Consider the following 23,607-nt stretch of genomic DNA (forward strand, 5'->3'; position numbering starts at 1 on the left):
AAACCAGATTACACGCCCTCATTCACACATGGAGCTAACATGTATATAGGGGGAGGATTAAAGGATTAACATGCTTCCAACACCAATAACTAAAACATGACAGCTCAAAAAAGTTCTATCAAAAACACATAATAATACATGAAACAAGAATCTTGCAAAGGGAGAACTGACATCATATTACAGTAGTAGACAAAAATATAGAAGCTAATGAGCCACTCTCAGAATAACACAAGGCCAAAGGATCTACCAACTCAATGCAAAGAAAAGGATCTACCAATTGAAAAGCATACTCACAAATATCGGTATCGACTATATCTCAGTGAGGCTATTTCTCGCGATATTATAGGTTTGGTGATAAATCTCGGGAAAATCTCTGGGCTTAAAAAAGTATAAAAATAACAAAAATAAGTAAGAAATGTTTAGATAAAAAATACATAAATAATAAAAGAATTAAAAAATATAAAAGAAAGAAGAAAACATATTTAAAATACAAAAAATAAATAAAAACAGTAAAACTAATTGATATTATTATGATAATATCGCGATATTATCAAAATATCATGAAATTTTACCTATATTATCGTTTGCTGGATTTACAGCGATAATATTATGATATTTTGAAAATATCGTCGATATCTGTGACTATGATTGAAAGCAATGAAATCAATCTTATGATTTTCAATTTATACAAAACTACATTTCTGCATATGATGCCAAACCCTCCCTGAATCTTACTTTTTTTTCTTTTCTATGAACGGGAAATCTCCACAGAAAAAAAAAACATGCATTCATACGTGTCATTTGGCTGACAAGGTATAGCGCATGTTGAAAGCATATGATCAGCATTGGTGAGATGGCAAAGGTGGTCCTTGATTACCATCCAAGAATGATACAACAGTTTGTGGTTCATCAATGTCTTATATGGGATTCAAATCTGAACCACTGGTAGTTATGGTGGAGACATTAGGGGTGTCAATCGGGTCGGGTCGGCGGGTCAGCATACCTCAACACGAACCCGACCCGTTTATTAAACGGGTCGGCTGTGGCAAACACGAACCCGGCCCATTTATTAAATGGGTAACCCGACACGACCCGGTTAACCCGTTTAATAAACGGGTTGGGTCGGGTAAACGGGTTGACGGGTCAGGATGGTGGGTCGGGTTCGGGTAAACATGTTGACCCGCCTGCCTAACCCGTTTATTAAACAGGTCAGCCGGGTTGGCATACCCCTAACACGAACCTGACCCGTTTAATAAATGGGTTAGGCGGGTCGACCCGTTTATTAAACGGGTTAGTTTAAGCCAAACCCGAACCCGCCTAAGAGTCGGGTTGGCGGGTCGTGTCAGGTTTTGCCACCCCTAGGAGACATGTAGGTGAACCAGTGATGGTTGTGTTTGACTATTTATCAATCCAATACACTGAAAGACAGTCGAAGGCTACAAACTATCATGTTGCACAGCAGCTAGAATCATTAAGATAGAATTGTCATCAAATTCATCTAGCAAAACAAAATCCTGGCTGCCAAGAAGCCTGTCAAACGTGCTAGCTACAAATGGCAAACAATTGGCTTTCAGCATTTCATTCATAAGAAACTAAGCCACAATATGTAGAAAGAACAATACAACATAAGTAGAAGAAAAATAAGATTTTTTTTTAAGCAGCTCTTGAGTTAAAAAAACAAGAAATATATCATCAGGCATCCTTAGCAGAATGGCTACTTAACATGATAAATGACAGCTAATGGCTTATGTATGTACCTGCAGCACTATCTGCCCACCTTTTAGAAACGCCAGGTCACAGGCCAGATCAGGCTGACCATCCTGGGTCTATATTTGACCAGGCTAGTCAGCTCATTGATGCGACATGGGGCTGGTCTTGTTGATCAGCCCGAGGCCTGTTCTATGGGCACACACGTGTGTGTGTGTACGTGTATATAAGTCTATTTTCTTACCTCAATTTCAAGTTTTCCTTTGAAATTGTTTGATATGAACACACCATAAATCACAAAAGATAGAGGATGACAAAACATAAGAAATTAAAGTGGAGATTTCAATTAGCATTTTAAAAATGTAGTACTCACATTTATATTTTTGTATATTTGTACATCCAAAATGTTTCTAATCTCGTTGTCAAGATTTTGACATTACAAAACTATCATATATATAAAAGCTTTCCCAGACTTATCTTTTGAATTTCATGAATTCTACCTTTGTTTCAAGTTACAGATTCTATGTTCAATTTTTCCTCAATTCCTCCTCTACATGATTCTTGCAGTTCTTGGTCTATGAAGATATGTTATAAGGTGCTCCAGTTCCCCAATTGAGAACCTAAGCCCATGTTTGTGTGATGACTATTCATATGCTTACCCTCCCGGCCGGTTAGCTACTCCCATGAGTGAACAGAAACTTACAATACACACACGTATCTATATGTATCATAGTCACAAATATCAGCGATATTTTAAAAATGTCACAATATTATAGGTAAAATATCATGATATTTTGAAAATATCACCAAAATTTGATAATATTGTGATATTATCACGAGAATATTGGGATATTATCATGAGAATATCTGGATATTCTAGTGATAATGTTGCCATATTATCAATTATTGATATTGTGTTTATTTATTTTCTATATGTTAAATGTGTTTTTTCTTTATTTCTTTTATTATATATGTATTTTATTATCTAAACATGATATTTTCTTACTTATTTTTGTTATTTTTATTTTTTTTTAGCCCCAAGATTTTTTCAAGATTTGTCACTAAACCTGTAATATCGTGAGAAATAGTCTCGCAAAGATATAACCGATACCAGTATTTGTGACTATGATATATATATATATATATATATATATATATATATATATATATATAAAAGATTCAACGTTCAACTGAATATTTATCAGTCATAGCTTTTTCCGCTAAAGAGCATTCAGAATACATGTAATTGTCGCTTATTAACGAAGGCATGGTCTCTTGCTTCAAATCTTCCAGATTGTGCCATTTCTAGGAGTTTGGATAATCAATTTCATTTCCTAATTCTCTGAATCCACCAGATTGCCACTTTCAGTGCTCAAATAATTGAAAATGTAACCACCTTGCTTTGAGCAGGTAGAGAGCCAACCCCCTTCTTATGGGGAATCAAGGATGAATCCTTCTTTCATGGGTCAAGTCTTTTGAATAAGAAAGGGCCAATTTTCTGGCTTGGGTCAACTGCTCGGCGTCCTCTTTACCTCACTCAGTGGATCTTCTCAGGTGAGATTCTCAGCCTCGGATGGCATCGTGATCTACGACTGTTTTTGAGTTCGATCGCCATCGACGCTCTTCTGCTCCAGCACTCGGGCTCCAATCGTCATCGACATTGCGCTTCCCTCTCGGATTTCGGTTGTATTCCTATCGTTCCATCCCTGGTATGCTCCCCATCTTTCCCATCCTTTTTCTGCATCTTGACAGTTTCAGAGAAATCATGACCTTTAATTCTGTTCCGTTAAGAATGTTTTTGGGGTTTCAGTTTAATTTCATCTGTTCTGCTATTGGTTCTCAAAGTTTTGATTGTCTTACCATCTGTTTGCGTTCCTAGGGTTTTGCTGCATTTATATCCATCTAATCTAGTCTACAATGTTCTTATTGAAGAAAAATACTTGCTGTTTTGGATTTTTAGGGTTTCGATCATCGTTGATGCTCATCGAACGATTAGATGCTATTTCTGGTTGATAATTCATTGATATAAGACTCGTCTCATATTTCTCAAGCAATTTTATTGAATAATGTGTGCATTTTCATGCATTCCTTCCAAAATAAAGTTCAGAGATTGAAAAACCAGATTTCTACCACAAAAGATGAACTCCCAAATTCCTGTAGACAACTAGCATTTTGGGGTGTTCCAGGTACTATTGGAAAAAATATGTTGGGTTGTGATGGGGATACATTAATAAGAAATCTAGGTGGGTAGTGTTGAACTATCTTAAAAATGGACTTGATTAGGGTTAACGGAATCTACTTTGGGATAAAAATGGACCTCAGTGTGGTTGACTTCACCTAACATAAAGGAAGCTGTGTCCAAGTGTCACACCCGCCTGGGTGCGGGTGCGACGCGGGTGTGGTGCCCTTTTAGAAGAGTCCGTGTGACATAGCTACCGACTTGCCCGGAGGATCCACACTAATCATTCATAGCTCCCCTATTTGGAATGAATCTCTGTTAGTTTGGCAACATAATATCTGACAAGGACTAACTCGGATCCCGATATATCCCAAAAACGTCCTGCCATTACCAATCTTGAAATTTTTTAGCTGCTTTGTTCCATAGTTACCGGAAGCAATACTATAAGGTGAAAATCGCCATTCCCAGGAAGTGGGAACCGGAAGCGGTGCGGAATCATGCTTCCTATGCATGGGAATCCCGATTCCCACCCATGGGAATCATGATTTTCATGGCTGAGTTTTTTTCATTGGAATTATAATTCCCAATTTGAGGAATGCAATTCCTCGTATATAGGAATTCTAGTTTCGGACTATTTGTATTGTGATTTTGTCTAGTTCAGCCATAGGCCCCTCTTTTTCTATTGTTCGTCTCAAATAAATGCACAAATTTACATAGTATATAGAATATAAATGCACATGACTTTTGACTTAATCTTATTGTTTTGAGTGCAAAAAAAATCCTTTTCATATCTAGTTTGATATGTTTTTCTATATGCATGTTGGACTGTTGTTCTCTCTCTTAATTGCAGCTGTTTGTTCGTTGTTTCATAATATAGCTACATTTGTACAAAACTTCAAATTGCTGAAATTATATAGCTTATCAGCCTAATTTGTATTACTTTTTGCACAACTCTCTTATATGCAGCTTTATTATATTACAATTACTATATTCATACCTATATTAATATGAGATCATTAGCAATACATAATTAGCTATATGTTGTTGGATGTTTGTTTTGTTAAGACACTCATGCACACACATACACACACACACATATATATATATATATAAATATAAATATATATATGTGTATATATCATTGTCCACTCTTGTGGATTTTGTTTAAATCTATCATATAACAGTTGATTATATTGTTAGGCTGTCCACTCTTGTAGATTTTGTTTAAATCTATCATATAACAGTTGATTATATTGTTAGGCTTAGTTGAAGTTTCTTAGAATTATAATGTGTGATGAATTACACATCAGTTGTTGCACAATTTTTGTATTATATCAATGTTTTGTATCCAAACTCCAAAATAAACTTATGAACTTGTAGTTTTTAAAGGTTTTGCATTTTTATTGATTGTATGTGTTATTTACTTATCCTATTAAATGATATTAGGTAGTATTTCTAATAAGATGATATAATTGTCAATTGTGGACGCCATTTCTTAATTATTCATTTTGACATGCTTCTTTTTTCTTCAAAGAACTTCATTCTTTAAAAGTTGTCTTCTTACATCAATCATTTTATCATTATTTCTCATAATTTCTTATACCGCTTCCTGAACGATTCCCCTTACTGCTTCCTATTCACTTCCCGCTTCCCGAATCCTCCAAAAATATGGATTGACTGCTTCTCGTTCTGGCAACTATGCTTTGTTCAGCATCCCTGTTCAGCAGCCATAATTTGTTTTACTTCTATTTTGTGATCACTGCATTGTTCTCATGCTTTTGTTGCTCCAGTATATTTGATTTTTAATACTTTAGTTTGTTGATTTTAGTATCATGGTCACTAAAATCGATGGCTTGGTTGCAATAGATTGCCACTAAATATGGTGGATGAAAAGGTGGTCGAGGTCACTGAGGCAGTTGAAAAGTTAACGAAAGAGTGGAATGACACATTGAATGAGGCTCTTAAACATGTGAGAGAAATAGAGGAATATGGAAAACCAGGAATAGAGAATGTGAATACTCTTCCACGCTTGAATGCTGCAGTTCAAGATGGGTTGGCACTCCTAAGATCTATGCAGTTTAGGCTTGATCTTCTTGCTGAGCAACTTCCAACTGAAGAACAAACACATTCAGCAAAAATCATGTTAAAGACTTGGAAGGATCAGTACAATAGGTCTCTTCTTATCATTTTATTCTTTTCTTTAAAAGAATTACCTAGAAAATGCATAAACTCTTAGTGATTGTCTTATTTTACTTGTTATGGTGCTCTTCACATGTGCGCATGTGTATGCACACATGCACGCACAATACATGCACACACATGCACATGCTTGTGTTCGCGCACACACACATATGTTTATTTAGAAGATAAATACATCTTATATTTATATTGTTTTCAGTTTGCATTTGAGCTTAAGGAATGCAAATTTGGAAGCTAAGGCCAACTTGCGAAAAGCTGCTCAAGAAGAGGTGAGAAGAACAACTCTCTTTCCTTCTCATTTCTGTCATTTCTTCTTCTTCCTACTGATTGAAACATTCATGCTAAAAATCAGGGCCCATTTGAATGGCTAGGGCAAAACCTGGGTTTTTATTAACCATGGATTTGTCCTTGTTTAGATGACCAAAATCCTAGAAACAAAGTTTTTGGTAGCCAAAAACTAAAAAAAAAAAGGTGCCATTTTTGAGCCACCCATTGATTAAAAAATGGATGGAAAAAACAAATAAAACAAATAGATAAATTTCTGGCTACCACTGGCTAGAAAATGGTCGGATGTACCAGAAAAATAAGAAATAAGATAAAGAATTGTGGCCGTTTTTTGTCTAGTATGGATGATACCAGTTCAGCCATTTTCGGCCTGTGTCAGGCTGTGTCTGGACTTCTTCAGTGGTGAAAGGGTCCAGTGGTGGTCGAAGGGAGTGGGGGTGGGGAGAGGAGGGATCAACTTGGGTACCGTTTGAATGACGAGCGTTAACCAGGTTTTCAAACAGTTTGGAGTCTGGACAGTTAGGATGCCACAAAAACAAGCTAGGTTTTCAAAGAAAACTCAGCTTGTGCAAAAACCCCCACCCCCATTTTTTCATTTACCCAACTGAGTTTATCAGGGGTGGGGGGAGGGGGGGTGGCTGTCCTCTCTCCACCGTCACCCACCACCCTCCCCTTGCTCTTTGACACAAGCAACCATGGTCTGGCCATGCGGTGGTCGGAAACTAGTTGGACGGTACCGTCCCGGCCATTTTTCGGCCATCAGGTGGCTGGAAAACGGCTAGAAATTTTTCTTTTTCTTTTTCTAAATCCATGGCTGTCCGGCCATTTTATGGCTAGCCACCAGCCGGAAAATGGCCAGTGAGTTTTTTTTCCTTTTTTTCGTTTTAAGACATCCCGCGGCTGGAAAATGGCTGGATGGTGTCACTCATTGAAGGGGACACCATCCGGCCATTTCCAGGCCGATGGAATGCTGGAAAATTGCTGGACTTTTATTTTTTATTTTTTTTATTTTTATTTTTAACATTCTGACCATTTTCTGGCCAGCCACCGGCCGGGACGGTGCCTCCTAGCATGGGAGGCACCATCCCGGTCATTTCCCAGCCGGTGGCTGGCCAGTATTATTTTTTTGATTTTTTGTTTTTTACATTTTTAAGGACCAAAAAAACTGAATTTCAGGTTTTGGTCACCCAAACAGGTTAACCTGACCAGGTTCTGGGGCAAAAACTGGATTTCTCATAACCAGGTTTTGCCCTGTCATCCAAACAGGGCCTTAGTGAAAAAATCCACTTTCAGCAGATTTGTAGAACCAGGTTTTGGTGAGGTTTTGCACGTCATCCAAACCATGCCCCCATCCCAGTTTTTTGTTCAAAACCTGGTTAATGTTGAAAATCATGTTTTTAACCTGGCTTTCAGGCTCATCCAGACAGGGCCTTAAAGTTTCAAGCTCATAACTAGTAGGTTTTCTTTTTGTTTTTCGAAGGAAATACTAAATGTTTTCTTGGTTGGCATCATTTTCTAACCTATTTTTCTTCTAATATGTTTAATGTGTAATTTAGGATGCATTTGGATACCCGATGTGGGAATTCTTTTGAATGAAAACATTTTAATTGTTTGGATGGAAATTGAAAATATTGGGAATGTTGTCAGAGTTCCATTAATTTCTCAAAAGCTGAACGGATATAGGCTTTTCAGCAGTACACAGCATTACCACCTACAAAAGCAATAGATGGATTTCTTGGGAAATAGTGGGGCTCTCAGTACCTTAAATTTCTTATTTCCTAGATTTTCTAGGAAGCCTCATTAAGTAGGATGTTTTTTTTTTTTGCCAACAACAAGCACACCATAATCCTTAGTTACAAGTATTGTATCAGTGATGGAAAATATCATTTCGTTGCAATTTGAATTCATGCTTGATTCCTAGTCTTTAAAAAACAACAGAAAATGCATGGTTATACTTGGAACTTGATAACTTAGTAACTTCTAGTCTTGCGGTGCTTTTTACAGTTTTATTCTATTTTCATTCTGCTGAAGGGTCATCTTTTGGCTACAGAGAGAACTTTTATTGGGAGGTGGAGAGGAATCTACCATTCACAGACGCAATTTGCAGTACGCATCATGCGTAGTCTTTTCAATGAGAAATTTTCTTTAGTAACGCATTGATATTGATTATCATGCCTTGTGCATCATGTGAAATACTTTCTACTAAGTAATATAGACTCCATCACATGAAATGCTTTCTGTTGCTTTTTGCTACCAGTTAATCTACTCGTTTGTTCTTGCTGAGAACTTTTGATGTATTTTTTTCCCTTTTTGAGGATTCTCATTACTGAAAAAGTGATTCTAACTGTCCTGATAGCTGTAATGCTCCAAGTATTGTTTTCACTGGTTTAGAAAGGATTTCACCCCTGGTAGTGAATTTTGAAACTGTATTGAATAAAAGGGTTCACTTCAACTACCACACTGTACAAAACTTTAAGACAAACACCATAATAATTTTCCCCAAAAGATGACATCTCTTCATTTTTGTAAATTGAAAAGTCAGGGGTCTAATAGAGGTCCTCATCAAATTGGTAGCCTTAAGTTTGTATTAAAAGAAAATATGTATCTATAATGTTGATGTAAAATGTCCTGCTACTCATTTAGAGTTGTAATTTTGAACTTTAAAATTATGAGACAATTATTTCTTTTTTGATAAGTGTAGATTATAGTGTGACTGCTGGTTATCTCCGAAAAGGTTATAAACTTGTAATTCTTTGAGGAAATAATTGACCCTGCATGTCATCTTTTAAGAAAAAGTGGCAACTTATGTTTGGTAATTCCCTAGTAAATCAGATTTTTTTTTTAATCTTAGTAGCAGTGGATCTAATAAAAGAAGCATGAAATATTGAAACCTTCAACATCCTAAAGAAGCCTCAGCTCCTTTGTGAAAATGCAACTTTTCACATAGTGACTCTCTTCTACTAATTTGCTGTATATGTATTGTTATCAATGTTTTCAAAGGCATGAGTCTTAATAAGGTTTTTCCAAAAATATAAATGAGGCATAAGCCTCCCTATTTGTAAGGTTTAAACTGAAAAAATATTTTAAAAAAATCTACAACTACTAAAATAAAGTAGTTTATTAATTATAAATTGCCAATCCCTCTTTTCTTTTTTACCTTTTTGACTTTTTGGCAAATCTAAACAGAGAGAAAACTGGCTATTTGGCAAACTGGCTTTGCCAAAAGCCTAGTGATAAGGTAAACTTGTGTTTCTAAAACCTAGGTTTTACCCTCTGTCATCCAAACTGGGCCTTAGAGTTTCTTGTACTGCAGTTCTCTTGGTGCATCGACACAACTTAAAATGCATCCCTTTTAACCATAGTCACAAATATACGCAATATTTTGAAAATATGGTGATAATTAAGGTTGTCAACGAAGGGTTTACTCGGACCTGAGCTGGACCAAACCCTATAGGGTCCGGGTATCGTGATAAATAAGAAAACCCGATTAAGACCTGGGTCCAGACCCGAAGGTCCGATTAATACATGGGTCCGAGTATAGTTTGTGAAATTTTATACCAGACTCGGGCCCTACCCGAGTTTCGATTAAGATCCGCAATTTTTCAATATAAAAATGATAAAAAATATTAGTTTATCGGGTTTGGTTCATGTAGTTCTTATCAAGTTCGGTTATGATTTCTCTTATAGTGGACCCGATTATACTCGAGTCTGGACCGGATACCATACTCGAAAATCAAGTCCAAGTCTGGTTCCACCTGTGTCCAAACCAAACTCAACCCATTGACACCCCTAGTGATAATGTAGCTGTAAATTCATAAAACAATATTAAAGGTAAAATATCACAATATTTTGAAAATCTCAGAAATTTATATATATCGCGATAATATCACGATATTATGAGTTACCTTTTTACTTCTTTTCTATATCTCAGTGTTGTGAAAAACGCTCTTCAAAGCGCAAAAAGCATGCCTTGCTTCAAGGCAAGGGTTTTTTTGCCTTGAAGTGCAAGGCTAAGGCGCAAATATGTATGAGGCATGCCCCTCGTACGCCTTGAGGCACACGCCTCATAGCGAGGCACACCTCAAGGTGAGGCTCAATAAAAAAAAAAAATAAAAAGAAAATGGGGGAGGGAAGCCCGATGTTAGGGCACCCCTCCCCCTTTCGTTTATCCTCCCTTTTTCTCCCCAACCCCCACCTTCCTCACCACTGGCGGAAGCTACCACCAGAGGCAGCCACCACCGGGTATGTACTTTCTCTCCCTCTTCTTCTTCGTCTCTTCTTCTTCTCTTCTCTTCTCTTCTTTTTTCTGTTAAAATATATGTAATCATATATACATATATATGTATATATATACATATATATGTATTTTTCTCATCATACCCGATAAAGGGTATTTTTGTAATTCTGCCCATTAGGGGCATTTTAGTCTTTTTTTACATCTTTTACATGTATTTTATTTTACATTTTCTTTTTCCTTTTTATTTTTCATTTATTGTAAAATGCATTTAATGCATTGCATTGGGGGTCCCAACCAAAGGAGTCGTTGGACCCCCAACGGTCACAAATGTGACCGTTGGGGGCCCAACGAGTCCCCTTTTGGGCCTCCCAATGTTCTCTCTCTCACACTCTTTTTTCACTCTTTCTCTCACTCCTTTGTGTATAAATAGAGGGGTATTCCCCCATGTAAGGTATGGCCTTTTAGGCCCTCATGCAATAAAGTTTATGTAACTTATGCATCTTCGTAGGCTTCTTGTGGTGTCCCTTAGTGGACCATTGTGTTATTCCCCATTATGGGGTTGTGTTTGTCCAATGTTGGACCTTATGAATGCATTATGCATTCTTGTAATTCATTTCTGCATACTTTCTAACATTTTCTTTCCTTCCTCTTCTTCTTCTTCCCTCCCTTTTCTTCCCGTCCTCTGCTTCCGCTTCTTCCTTTGTCCTTTTTTCTTCCCTCCTCTTTTTTTTTCTTCCCTTTCTCTGATGCCACTTCTTCTTTCCTCCTCCCTTTTTTTTTCTTTTTCTTCTTCTTCTTCCTCTTCCTCTTCCTCTTCCTCTGTTCTTCTTCCTTTCTCTTTTTCTTCTTCTTCTTCCCTTCTTTTTTTCTTCCCTTCCTCTGCTTTCGCTTCTTCTTCTTCTTTCCTCCTTTCTTCCTCTTTTTCTTCTTTTTCTTCCCTCCTCTTTTTCTTTTCTTCTTCTTCTTCTTCTTCTTCTGTTCTTTTTTTTCCTCTTTGCAATTAATTGACTGTGCATGTGATTATGTATGTACATGTAATTGACTGTGTATGTGTTGATTTTTGTAAAGATTGTGTGTCCTGCTCCTATTCACGAATGTTCTATTGACTTTTTTCACTTTTCACCTTTTTTCAATTTAAATCTGGATCTGATGGTGCCTTTAAATTGTGCCTGTTTGTGATATTATAACACAGAAACTGAATTGTATTGTCAATAGGGCCATCAATAAACTGGATTTGGTTTAGTGTTTTTAAGATTTTCATAAACTGGGACCATAGACATGTATTAGGTTAAGATTTTCAATCCTGTAACTTAGTGAATATGGATTTTTTCTGTATGCTATTCTTTAAACATGTATTAAGTTAGTGAACATGTATTAAGTTAAGATTATTTTCTGTATGCTATAATTACTGATTTTCTTCTGAGGAAAACAATTTTTACCCAGCTTGTGATTCTTATATTATATCTTTGAAGCTTTTTTCTGTCTTGGCTTCTAGAAATTGCAGTCCAACTTATGATGCTTATGTTATGTCTTTGAATTTTAATGTCTGATAGAACACAAGTCAGTTTGGAAATAATCTGGAAACTTATTGGTTGTTGCTTCATCAATAAAGCATCTCTTCTATTTATTTGTATTTTTAGATGTATTTTTTAAATATTTTTTAAGTTTAAAAAAGAATACTGAGGCTTACGCTTTACGCCTCACTTCGGTTTTTGGTGGAGCGCCTCGCTACGCCTCAACGCTTTTTACAACATTGCTATATCTTAACTACATTTTTCTTATTTCTTTAACTATATGTGTATTTTATTATCTAAACATGTCATTTTTCTTATTCATTTCCTATGTCACATGGATACGGCTGCGGATAGGGGATACATCCATTTTTAGGAAGTTTCCAATATGACTTGTACAGAAGGGGATACTGAACAGGAGTGAAAATGGAGTATATGTGTGACATAGCTCATTTCTATTATTTTTATATTTTTAAAATATTTTAAGCACCGAGTTTTTCCCTTAGATTTTATCTATTGAACCTATATTATAGTGAAAAAACGCCTTGCCGAGATATAGCTGAGACTGATATTTGTGACTATGCTTTTAACTCTGTAAAGAATGGTTATCAAGTTCATCAATCATGGGTTGCAGTTCACATAATTGTGGCATATGGATAGCTAGGAATCCAAGGACCCAAGTGCAATGTGCTTGTGTGTGTATTATGCATATGTATATGTGCTTATGCATGCATAATTGAGTATATCACGTACTAAAGATGCTCTCCAAGTGTTTCTTCATCATCGGCTTGGTTAAAAATCCATGAGTAGACATCATCAGCAATGATAGTGCTGGCTCATCAGTTTTGACCAGGCAAGTTTAGTAAAGAAGACTATTTTTTTGCTCAAAATTAAGTTTAATACCTCTATTGAATACCCAGCTTCTGGACGTTTAAGTAAAATGGAAAGGAGTAGGAGGCCCTGCAAGGTTGATGTTCTGAAGGCTCCACTTGAACTCCCTTCTCAGGGAACCATATGCGAGACTTCCGCATTTTACGGCTCCATCCTGAGCTTCCATCGTCAGCAACCGGCACCCATCTATTTGTGTTTAGGGGTACCATATGCCAGCTTTTGACCATAGAAAGACAAACATGTTGGAAGAAGGGAAATTATCTTGCCAGGCTTAGAAGAAATGACTGTTTTCTAGCCATGGCCTGAAACTTATTGTTAGATTGACCTCCTACATACCTGGTGCATAGGATCATATGGACAAATTGATGGGTTCATATTGTTTATACATTTCATGTTTTACTGTCTGCTGTGGTGGAACATGATTAAATATCATGGATATGTGAGTTTTTTGGTTTTTGTTTATGAAGGCCCTGGTAATTTATGTTATTTGCCAGGACAAAGGCTGGAATGACCGCTGCTGCAGAAAGCATAACTGAAAGTCTTCGCCGCACCCGGCAACTGATGGTTCAGGTCATTTAGTTTATCATTGATGTACTTTGTGGCTTCATAATTTTGTCTTTGTGGTCTCTGTGGTGTTCCTATCACAAGTCAACTTTTTTATTGTTAACAGGAGGTGGAGAGAAATGCAAACACACTAATGACATCTGGTAGGTTATATTTATTGCTGAAAATGTAACTTTCTCTCATTTTGGTCTGTGTTAAAACCTGAAAAATCTCATTCCATCACACTATCAATTGTAAATATTTTTTCACTTGATCTGGGCCTTCTGAAAAAGTTTTGTTATATTTTTATTGACCTGTCAGGTTGGTATATCTAGTTAGTGCAACAGCAAGTGATCTGTTTCTAACATCAATTTAGCAAGATGAGATATATTGGAAAGATAAGACACCTGGCTGGGATATCTTCTTTACTTATTCATATGACCTTAATCTCCAGCTTTGTTATCAAAATTTTAAGAAAATGGAAGGCAAAAGATGATGTTACTGTTGGAAACCTTTGTAAAACCGTGTAACATTGAGATTACCATGTCATGCAGTGTTTCTAAGAAAGTTGTCCCCTTTCAATACCACAAACACCCCCTCCCCTCCCTCCAACCACATGCATGCCTGTGTGCACATGCACATACAGCAACCATGAACAGGCATTTGCAAATGCACAGACATGCACCTGCTAAAAGGCACCAAAAGACAGAAAGAGAATGAAAACTAAATGTTTCTATATCAAAAGCCTTTTGTCCATTCTTTTGTAAAAGGGAGAAAAGCTTTCTGCTAACATTTTTTGTCTATGATGAAAGCATATTTAAGTATATTGTAAGACACAAAATGTATGATTTACATCTGTAAATTTGCTGGATAACAACATTCAGGGAGACAATAGTACATACATAGGTGCATTCACAAGTACATAGATGCATATGTAAACAATTTCTAGAAATAGTGAAAGGGTAATATGGTGTTTATTTTATCAGTTTTTTTTTCTCCTCTAGAAAATTCAACCAGTGTATTGAGGAAGGCAGAAACTGAGTATAAGGGTCATCGATCCTTGCTGATGCGAACTCGAAACCTCCTTTCCATGATGTACCGTCAAGATATCATTGACAGGTAAGCTGAAACAGTTTCAATGAGCTTCATGCTGTAAAGTTTAAAAATCACATGTCTGAACCAGGACTTCAGGTTATTGCATCTATGTTTATGATGGGACACCGTTCATAAATGTGAGACTCGGACTGAATTGTCTAAGATTCAATCTGGCCTTTTTCTCATGTATCAGGTCTTTAAACACCTCCTGTAACAGTTCTAGAGGTGCTCACTTGATAAGCTTTTCTGAACAGGATAATATTGGTTGTTGGTTTTCTATTCTTCGCCTCTGTTGTGTTCTACATTTTCACGAAGCGCATTGGACTGTTGAAGTTACAGAGGAAACTTTCATCCGCTATGATGAAGGGTTCAGGTCATGAATCAACAAATTTAGAGATTGCACCACCGAGAACAAATGATGGTTTGAGTCCACAGCCAAGAGGGGAGGAACTTCCATTAGAGCAGTCACATGATGAACTCTAGAGTCATTTTGAAAAACTTTGTTATCCTTCCGAGAATGAGAAGCTCCAATAGAGGTAATTTATACATTGTTTACGTGCACAGTCCAGTGGCAATACATGCAATAATCTGTTTGTCATCTCTCCTACTCATTATGATGTAATTATTTTGGACAGAGTAGAAACTAGCTCTCAAGTCTGAAAGCAAGTGGCCTTTGAGTACAATTCCCATCTGCACAACCAAAAAGACGTGTTTTATATCTTCATCTGCTCCTTTTCAAATTAAAATTGTGTACACCAAGCAGAATCAGGAAAATGAGATCTTCTCAAAGTGACATGTGAACGTGTGCATCTTTGTTTATGTGCATTGGTAGCCATATGTTTGCCTGAGCATGTGTTATTTCCTGCTCATTCTTTCCCAACCGTGCAATTTGGATCATTAATACATGTTAGGCCTGGTGAACATGTCCGTTAATGTGCCTCAGAGGGTCTAATGATCTTTTCTTTACTGATTGATATTGGATACATGCACATGAAAGTGCTATAAAAACTTCCACTTTTGCTTGATTACGTTTGCTATTTGACTTGACCTGTTCTGAAAGGTTGAGATATTTTGAACTTGTTTTTGACGAGCGCATTATCAGGGAAAACCTTAGGTTGTCCAAGTTAACGATCATTTCTCTACAAAGGTGGATTGTGGGAGGGACTTGGTTGGTGACAAGAAAATTTAATAGTTCTTTCTCTTGTTGGTGCTTGATTTGTAAATTGGGTGACCCTACCTCAAGCCCCATTGTTGAATCCAGGAACAGCCTTTTAGTCTGTGTTTGAATTGTGCAGCACGCGAGTTATTGTAGAATTGTAGTCTGTGTTATTCTATTTCTTCAGTGCCTACCTATAATACCATTTTAGTTCTGTCAACGCCTGCACCATCGCCTTCAAGTGTGGCTGTACAGGAAATACATCTGACTATGAACAGGATAGGCTTTTTCTCAAATACCATTCCAATGAATATGCAGGGACAGCAGATCACGTCATATTGTATATAATGGACCAGTGGTTATATTCAATCTTCACCACACATCTCACTTTGGAACTGTGAGAGTAAGGCCCATGCACATCTCACTCAAGTGATGCGTTTTAGAGATTGATTACAAACTCTGAATAGGCTATATTCAATATGACCTGATCTGCTCTAATACACATGTAGGTATCTCCAATACCTCGTTTGACTAGGCTTAATTGGTCGTCTAAAGAGTTCAGAAAGGCTGTATATTTTTAGCTTGAAGGCTACACTTGAACCCACTTCAATAAGTCTTTTTATTCTGTGATTCACCATGCTGGCTGACTAAGAGACTTTCATGTCTCTGGTTCAAGTATAAGCATTACCCAGTCTCCATAACACCTATTAAAGCTGAAATGAGGCTGGTCTTGTCAAACAGATTTGCTTTTGAGAAATCCAAAAATGACAATCTGTTTCTGCATTTTTTTTATGGTTTGTCAAGTACTTAGAATGTTTTTAGGTGTATAGTGCTATTGCAATATATAGGATGATTTAGCTTTTTATATTCCTCAAATTAAAAAAAAGAAGAAGCTATAACTGCTCTTCTTGACATAGGTTAAGGAACAAAAATCACAATCATGTCGCGAGTTTTTCTCTTTCTAAGATAAGTAATCTTTTTAATAAAGTTCAGTTGTGCATTCAAATTTTATAAATCTACGGGGGTGGATTTTACTTACACTCTCAGTCAACTCCTGTAACAAGTTTTCGTGGTTTGCTTAGCAAAAAATATGCTCTAGATCCAATTGTTTCTTCTTCTTTTTCTTTTATGAAGTTATTTAAAATTCAGCAAATGAGCAATTGTCGCAGGTTCCCTACTTTTTAAAGATAGTTTTACCCTTAGTACATGCAGATCTTTTGAGTTTCGTGCATTACGTCTTGACGCTCTCCTGATCCCATTAAATATCACTAAAAATGAATTTCATATGATATTTATGTAAAAATCATGAATTTCATACACTACACCTGCGACATTCGCTGCTCCCTTTACATGCAAAATTTGTCAAGATTTTCACATGTGATAGTTGTAAAACTCAACTTTTGATGTAAAAATCATGAAAAGTTACGGAATTCACAAAATTTCACACAATGTCAACTTTAAGAGATGCGAGATTCCGTTTTACCTTGCGAAATTCTTGGAAGGTTTGCGAAAGTCGCTGAATGTTTGCGAAAATTGCAAAGTTTCGCTTGAGTTGATGCAAAATTTCTTTTCATCGTTAGAATTTTGCAAGCATTTAATGAAGTCACTTCGTTTCTTAACCCTGTTTTTGTGCAAACCGATGGTCCCCAAACCCTATTTTTGCATAACCTAGGGTTTCGTGTAGTCCCCAACCGGTGGTCCTCAAACGCTATTTTCGCCTAACCTAGGGTTTCTTGTGGTCCTCAACCAGTGGTTCCCAAAGCTCTTCCTCTTCAACAAATTTTTTAGCAACTATTTTCGGCGGCTATTACCGACAACTCTTTTCGGTGACTCACACATTGGCGACTGTTTCAGCCAATCATTCTAGATTTTTCAGTAAGGTCATTTTTCAATGAATCATTTTTTTGTTGGAGATCTATTTTTGGTCTAAATGCATTCCTTTTTACTACTTAAGCTTGTTGTTTAGGCTTATAATTGTTTGTTGTTTGATCTAATATGTATGGATGCTTGGTGATGGAAATGAATCACTAAAGTCATCACATTACTGCCTGTGAATACTCTTATTCTGCCTATGCAAAGTAATCTGACTATTCTTTATTTTTGTTACTGTAGAAATTTCTTCTTTTGAGTATTGCAATATGGCACCCAAGAAAAGAAAAAAAACACAACCTACAATAAGCATCCCCAAAAAAGTAAAAGTACTTTAAACACATAGGCTGAAGTATGTGATGATTTGTTCGCAGTAGGTCATAGTTTCTATTAAGAAACATATGATAAGTTTGTCGTCTGGGTAGAGAGAGAGTTGCTTTGTGGCCTTATATCTGGGTGTCAGATATATTGCATAAAAAATGCAACCACACCAAGCTGAAGCATAGAAATCTTTGCTCAACCCAGCAGTTGCTAGCACTTCTAAAAAAATAGCAATTAGCAGTTGCAAAAAAGGCTAACGAGATTGCGGTCAAAATATTATCTCCCATCCCGAAAGCATCAAAGGATAAAGATAGGGTCCAATCTGTAAAAAAGTTTGGTCATTGGTTCATCCTAAAGTAGGGATGGCAATGGATCAGGGTTGGGGAGGGGGACAAGGTCTCCACCCCCGCCCCGACTCAAAACTCAAACCTCCATCCCCGCACGGGGATGAATTTTAACCTCCACCCTTGCCTCCATCCTCGGTCCAAACGGGGGCGAGGCAGGCCGGGGCCCCGTTTTCCCTCGGTCTATTGTCATCCTTTAGAAGGATTGGGGATGGGGTGGGGCAGGGATTGGGACGGGGATGGGGCGGGGTGGGGGAAAGCGTAAGTCCATCCCCGCCTCCATCCTCGCACAGGAATGGATTTTAACCTTCATCCCCGCCTCCATCCCTGTTTCATGCCCTTTATCCCTGATCCAAACGGGGCGAGGCGGGGCCCCGTTTTTCCCCAGTTCACTGCCATCCCTATCCTAAAGTTGTTGCTAACCTTAATCCTCACCTACATTAAGTAGGAGACGCAACAACCTATAGTGGCAACGGTAAGATAGAAGATGATGATAAGCAAGAGGAGGATGCAAGGGTGGTAGGAGAGTAGAGGAGAGCAAGGGCCCGAAAGTGGAGGAGAATGAGAGCCTGAAACTTGAGGCAGTTGTGGAGGGTCAGCAGGAAATGAAGTGGAGTGAGGGCCCGAAACTTGAGGAGGTTGTAGAGGGTCAGCAAGAAGTTGAGGATAGTGATGACCCAAAACTTGAGGCAGTTGTGAAGGGTCAACAGGAAGTGGAGAGCGAGGTTGGGCTACAAAATGCACAAGAGGTTCCTTCGCCCAAGAGATTGAAAGTAGTGCATTCTTTGAGGAGGAGGTTGCAATGGAAAACAAGGTCTGATGCTTATCCAGATACTTTTCTCCATTGTGTGTATATAACACCCCAAGATTTTAACCCAGAAAACATGTAAAAATTAAACTTTTTTTTATAAATTATCAGCGAAAACCTTTTTAACTTTTGATTCAAAATCTTAGGCGGGTTACAGATTGATCAATCATAATAATACTGAATTTAAGGTGGATAATATTTTCCCAAAATGATTCCATTCTATAAGACATGATAATTACAAATTTTGAAATAACAATATTGTTTTCCCAAAACATTTAATGATATGAGTCCATAATTCAGTGCCAGGAAAAGAAGGTGGTTGGTCCCTTGATGCCTCCTCAGCTTCCCGCAATGCTCCAGCTCAGCTATTCATTATCTAAAATATTTTTAGTAGGAGAGTTAGAACAACCCCCCCAACAAGAATATAAAAACTAAGCATAGATGCATAGAAATAGGCAGACATATAACATGCTTTTCAGTAATCAATGTATAAGTATTTTAACAATCAATATTACTTATGCATGAACATTTCATCTATGCATAATTTACCAATACAGATGATGTAACGCCTAAAAATTTTTAACTCTAAAATTTCAAAGCAAACTTTATTTTTTTAAACAGCAAAAACAACATTTTTCTTTAGGTTAAACATTTTGGGTGAGTTACAGTACAATCAATCATCATAACTGAATTAAAATATGAACATTAAGATTTAATTTAGTTTCAATAATTTAAAATATATATATCAAAGTATTTTGATAACAATAATGATTTTTCTAAAACTATCACTGAGAAAGGAAAAGAGTGGCTCTCGAGCTGCCTAAGCATTCCGCATCTGCTCCACAGTTGTATATCATAATCTACCTGAAACCCCATAAAACAGGTCAAACTCGTGAAAGTTTGGTAGAAAATAACATACTTGCAATAAATGCACAATATCATAATACATTCAAGCACACCCTTATATATCAATCATGTAACACATATCTTAGCAGCTACTAACATAGAATCATGTGAACAACAAAGTAACAGGTCAATTTAAAGTACATTCATTCATGCATGTTGAGATTTGCATCAATACAATAAATTATGCACATGCACAAACATTTACAAAATGCATGAACATATACAATATGCATGAACTTACCATTCTAGTGTTAAGAGTCTTTAATGCATTAATAACTTCTTATCTTTACTTATTGTTTTCTTGCTTAAATGATATATGTCATCTTCTATCTATATGTAATTCAAAATCTTGTTTCACTTGCCAATATCTGTCTGTGGGTATAACACAGACTCTTTCAGATGGAGGTATGACCTAGGTTTATATTTTCAAACAATTATATTGTATTAACCTATGTGACACCTCAATTTTGCATACTCTAGAGGGAGAATATAATTTTATAGAAAGAGTTACAATTTTATGCAATCCCGATATATCAGAATTTTCTCATGAGTCTTACCTACAACACCACGGACAAATCATGATAGTTCTTCCGGTTATTGGTTCTGTGGATGGAAAACAAAAAGAAACCTTTCGTACTAAACCAAATATCTCACAAAATCGTTAGTACCATGCTTACTCTATCAATAAACCCCAAGAAAATTAATTTTATTTTGATTTTTTAATTAACTCACTTGTTAATAGTGACAATGCAAACATGCAACCACATTAAGGGGTCAAATTCAACAACATTCATGGCACTCTATGCATGTTTTTGATTGGTCTCTACCATAAAATCAATATAATAATACAATAATTATGCATTTACACAGTCAAGGTAGGCTAACTATTATTATTTAGGGATTCCCAATATAATAAATAATAAAATACATTAAATTAACATGAATATCCGTCCAATATCCCATTTAAGCATAAATAAACATGCTGCACAAAATAAAATACAACTCGACATCAACGCATGTCATACTATACAGTTCAAATCCTTGTTCACCACATTTTGAAAAACCCACCAAAAATCACAGATTCCAAATTTTACTCTCACAATTTTATTGAGATTGCCCCATTATCTTAGAAACACAGTCCAAGAAACAGAATTGCAAAATTTGTTGAAATCAAATAAAAAAAAATTGGGACTAAACCTTGTTCAGAAAAAATATCAGACGGATCATGTTAACTGTAGAAATTTAATCCGGTTTGAGGAATTTCTCAAGATTTACAAAAAAAGATTTTGATAATTTTTTTTTACAGAATCTTGTTATACATGTTACCTTTCATCTAGAATTTTTATAATTTATTTTGATCAGTTTTGATTAGGGTTTTAGAGATTTCAAAATCTTTGGTCAAAACAATTCTGCTGATAGGGTATAAAATATGTGCTATGTTGCAATGGACGTTTCAGCCTCAAAACAAAACCAAACAGGACGAAACAAGATTCTAAATTCAAGCCCTAAATGTGTAGAAAACTCTAATATTTTTATTTTTATTTATTGACCTCGTTGTTATAGAAATATCTTTTTTCTAGACTGGTCTGAACAAAAAATAAGGACAGAATAACCAAGATACAAATTCATGCAAGATCTATTAAGCAAGAACAAAATATATGATGAAACTCATACAATTACTATTTTTTAATGCTCTAAACACATTTACAATATCATACAACACATCTTTGATCATATTTAGGCTAATCTTGTTAAAATATTATTAAACATAATCTAAAAATTACAAAACCTTTATGGAATATCTCAAATACGATTTCATCTATGCAAGAATCACAAGAGACATAAAAATAATATGGAATCATGGATTATTTATGTAAAAACATGTTGTTTAATCATGCTATACATGTACTAATCTACCATATATGATGAGATTGACTTTCTTTATCATAAAACATCAAAATCCTAAAACGTTTTTGACAAAAATCTTCTTCAAATTTTTTTTGCGTGTTTTTAACCAAAATCTATGCAAGAGACATATTTATAGCATCAAGATCTATGAAAAAATACTCAAAAATATGTTTCTATATTCATTATTTATGTTGAACAATCAAATAAAATACAAATATATCTATTCACATGATTTTTGCTTTTTAGGGTTTTGAAACTAGTAATTTCCAAATCATTTTCTCAAAATCGATCTTCCACAACACCGTTTTGGGTTTTCAAAAATATTTTTCATGTAGATCTAATAGCCATGAATGTTCTAGGAATATATTACATGAAGATCCAAGCCCTTCATCAAAAAGAGGGTATGCTAATGCATCCCAAAACCGAACACCATGAAAGTAGAGATTCCCTACCGAAAAGTGCTTTCCGCAATGATACCATCACTTTTTCTTCCACTTGCACCTCATTATGGGCTGAATTAGACATTCACCAAGGTGGTTGTAGGTCTTTAATGGAGGTTTGAACTACCTTAATGGCTTGGAGGAAGAAGGAGATGTGAGGAAGAAGAGAGAAAGATATACACATCACTATCATGAGGACTTCTATTTATAGATGAGCCTGGGCAAGAATCCCTTCTCTAATATAAGAGATTAGTATCTATTAAAATTTTTATTAATAAAATAAGTAAATAAATTATGGGTCTTAACTTATTAAATTTTGAAATTGATTAAGCTAGAGAAGAAAAGTGGGGTCTTCTTACCATGGCTTGGGCTCCAGTGACATGAAAACCTTCTGAAAGACTAAACAAAATTTGACATTTAAATAGTTAATTTGATAGCCCTCAAAATATGGATCATCGTAGTGGTCTTAGATTTAATCATTCGCATACAGACTGACAAGAAAATTTAGTCGACACTGAAGAACATTGATTTTTTACCTACAATTAGTCATGAACTTCAATTGATGATAAAATGCTCAAATCAACACCAATTTGGATGTATAAATAGTCGATTTTGATGCCCTTAAAATAAGAAACATAAAGGTTGATTTTTATTTAATAGGTGTACTAATGATTGACCAAAATTCTTGTCAAAATAATAATGACGTTGTTTGAAGCGTCCCACCCCATGGGTCCAATCCAATGAGATTGAATCCAAAATATCCTAAGTTATATCCAATCAAACCCATCCCTAAATTGATCCAAATGTCATGATATCTATCCAACCTAATCGGGTTTGGATCCAAAATATAGTCTGATTAATTTTAAACTAAATTAAACCTTATCAAAGTTGGAAAACCTAAAATAAAGACTGATTAATTCTCAAAATTATATTTTTTTTAATCTAATCTCCTACAAGATCTACGGCTCACAACGAACCTAACAAGAGTCCTAGTTCAATTTAAACTCTTAAATTTGGTATAAATTTAACCTGATTTTAACTCGAATTTAAAAGTTAAAACAAAATTCGCAGGTGTTACAAACAAAGCATTCAACGTGGCATGGGTAACTTTCGATTATTTTCATTTATATTTTCTTTCTTAGATGATGCATACCATCTTTTATTATATGCATATTACAATTTCATTTTTCTTTCATAACTCTCTGTGG

At 35.9% G+C, this 23,607-nt stretch overlaps 1 protein-coding gene across 1 annotated transcript; it reads left to right on the forward strand.

Moving 5' to 3' along the window:
* Positions 1 to 5,765: 5,765 nt before the first annotated feature.
* On the forward strand, positions 5,766 to 15,347 carry LOC149815741 (uncharacterized). Its single transcript, XM_089990623.1, has 8 exons — positions 5,766 to 6,058; positions 6,285 to 6,354; positions 8,421 to 8,476; positions 13,504 to 13,579; positions 13,680 to 13,716; positions 14,557 to 14,671; positions 14,902 to 15,183; positions 15,283 to 15,347. The coding sequence occupies exons 1-7, from the start codon at positions 5,766 to 5,768 to the stop codon at positions 15,128 to 15,130; spliced, it is 876 nt and encodes a 291-aa protein (XP_089846749.1). The 3' UTR covers positions 15,131 to 15,183; positions 15,283 to 15,347.
* The last annotated feature ends 8,260 nt before the right edge of the window (positions 15,348 to 23,607 follow it).

The sequence above is a fragment of the Nuphar pumila genome, chromosome 15, assembly GCF_984573655.1.
Source record: "Nuphar pumila chromosome 15, dmNupPumi1.hap1.1, whole genome shotgun sequence".
Lineage (NCBI taxonomy): Eukaryota > Viridiplantae > Streptophyta > Magnoliopsida > Nymphaeales > Nymphaeaceae > Nuphar > Nuphar pumila.

Coding starts and splice junctions, on each gene's coding strand:
- LOC149815741 (XM_089990623.1), top strand. CDS start 5,766: ATGGTGGATGAAAAGGTGGTCGAGGTCACTGAGGCAGTTGAAAAGTTA. Junction 13,580..13,679: donor CCCGGCAACTGATGGTTCAG/GTCATTTAGTTT, acceptor TATTGTTAACAG/GAGGTGGAGAGAAATGCAAA. Junction 13,717..14,556: donor AAACACACTAATGACATCTG/GTAGGTTATATT, acceptor TTTCTCCTCTAG/AAAATTCAACCAGTGTATTG.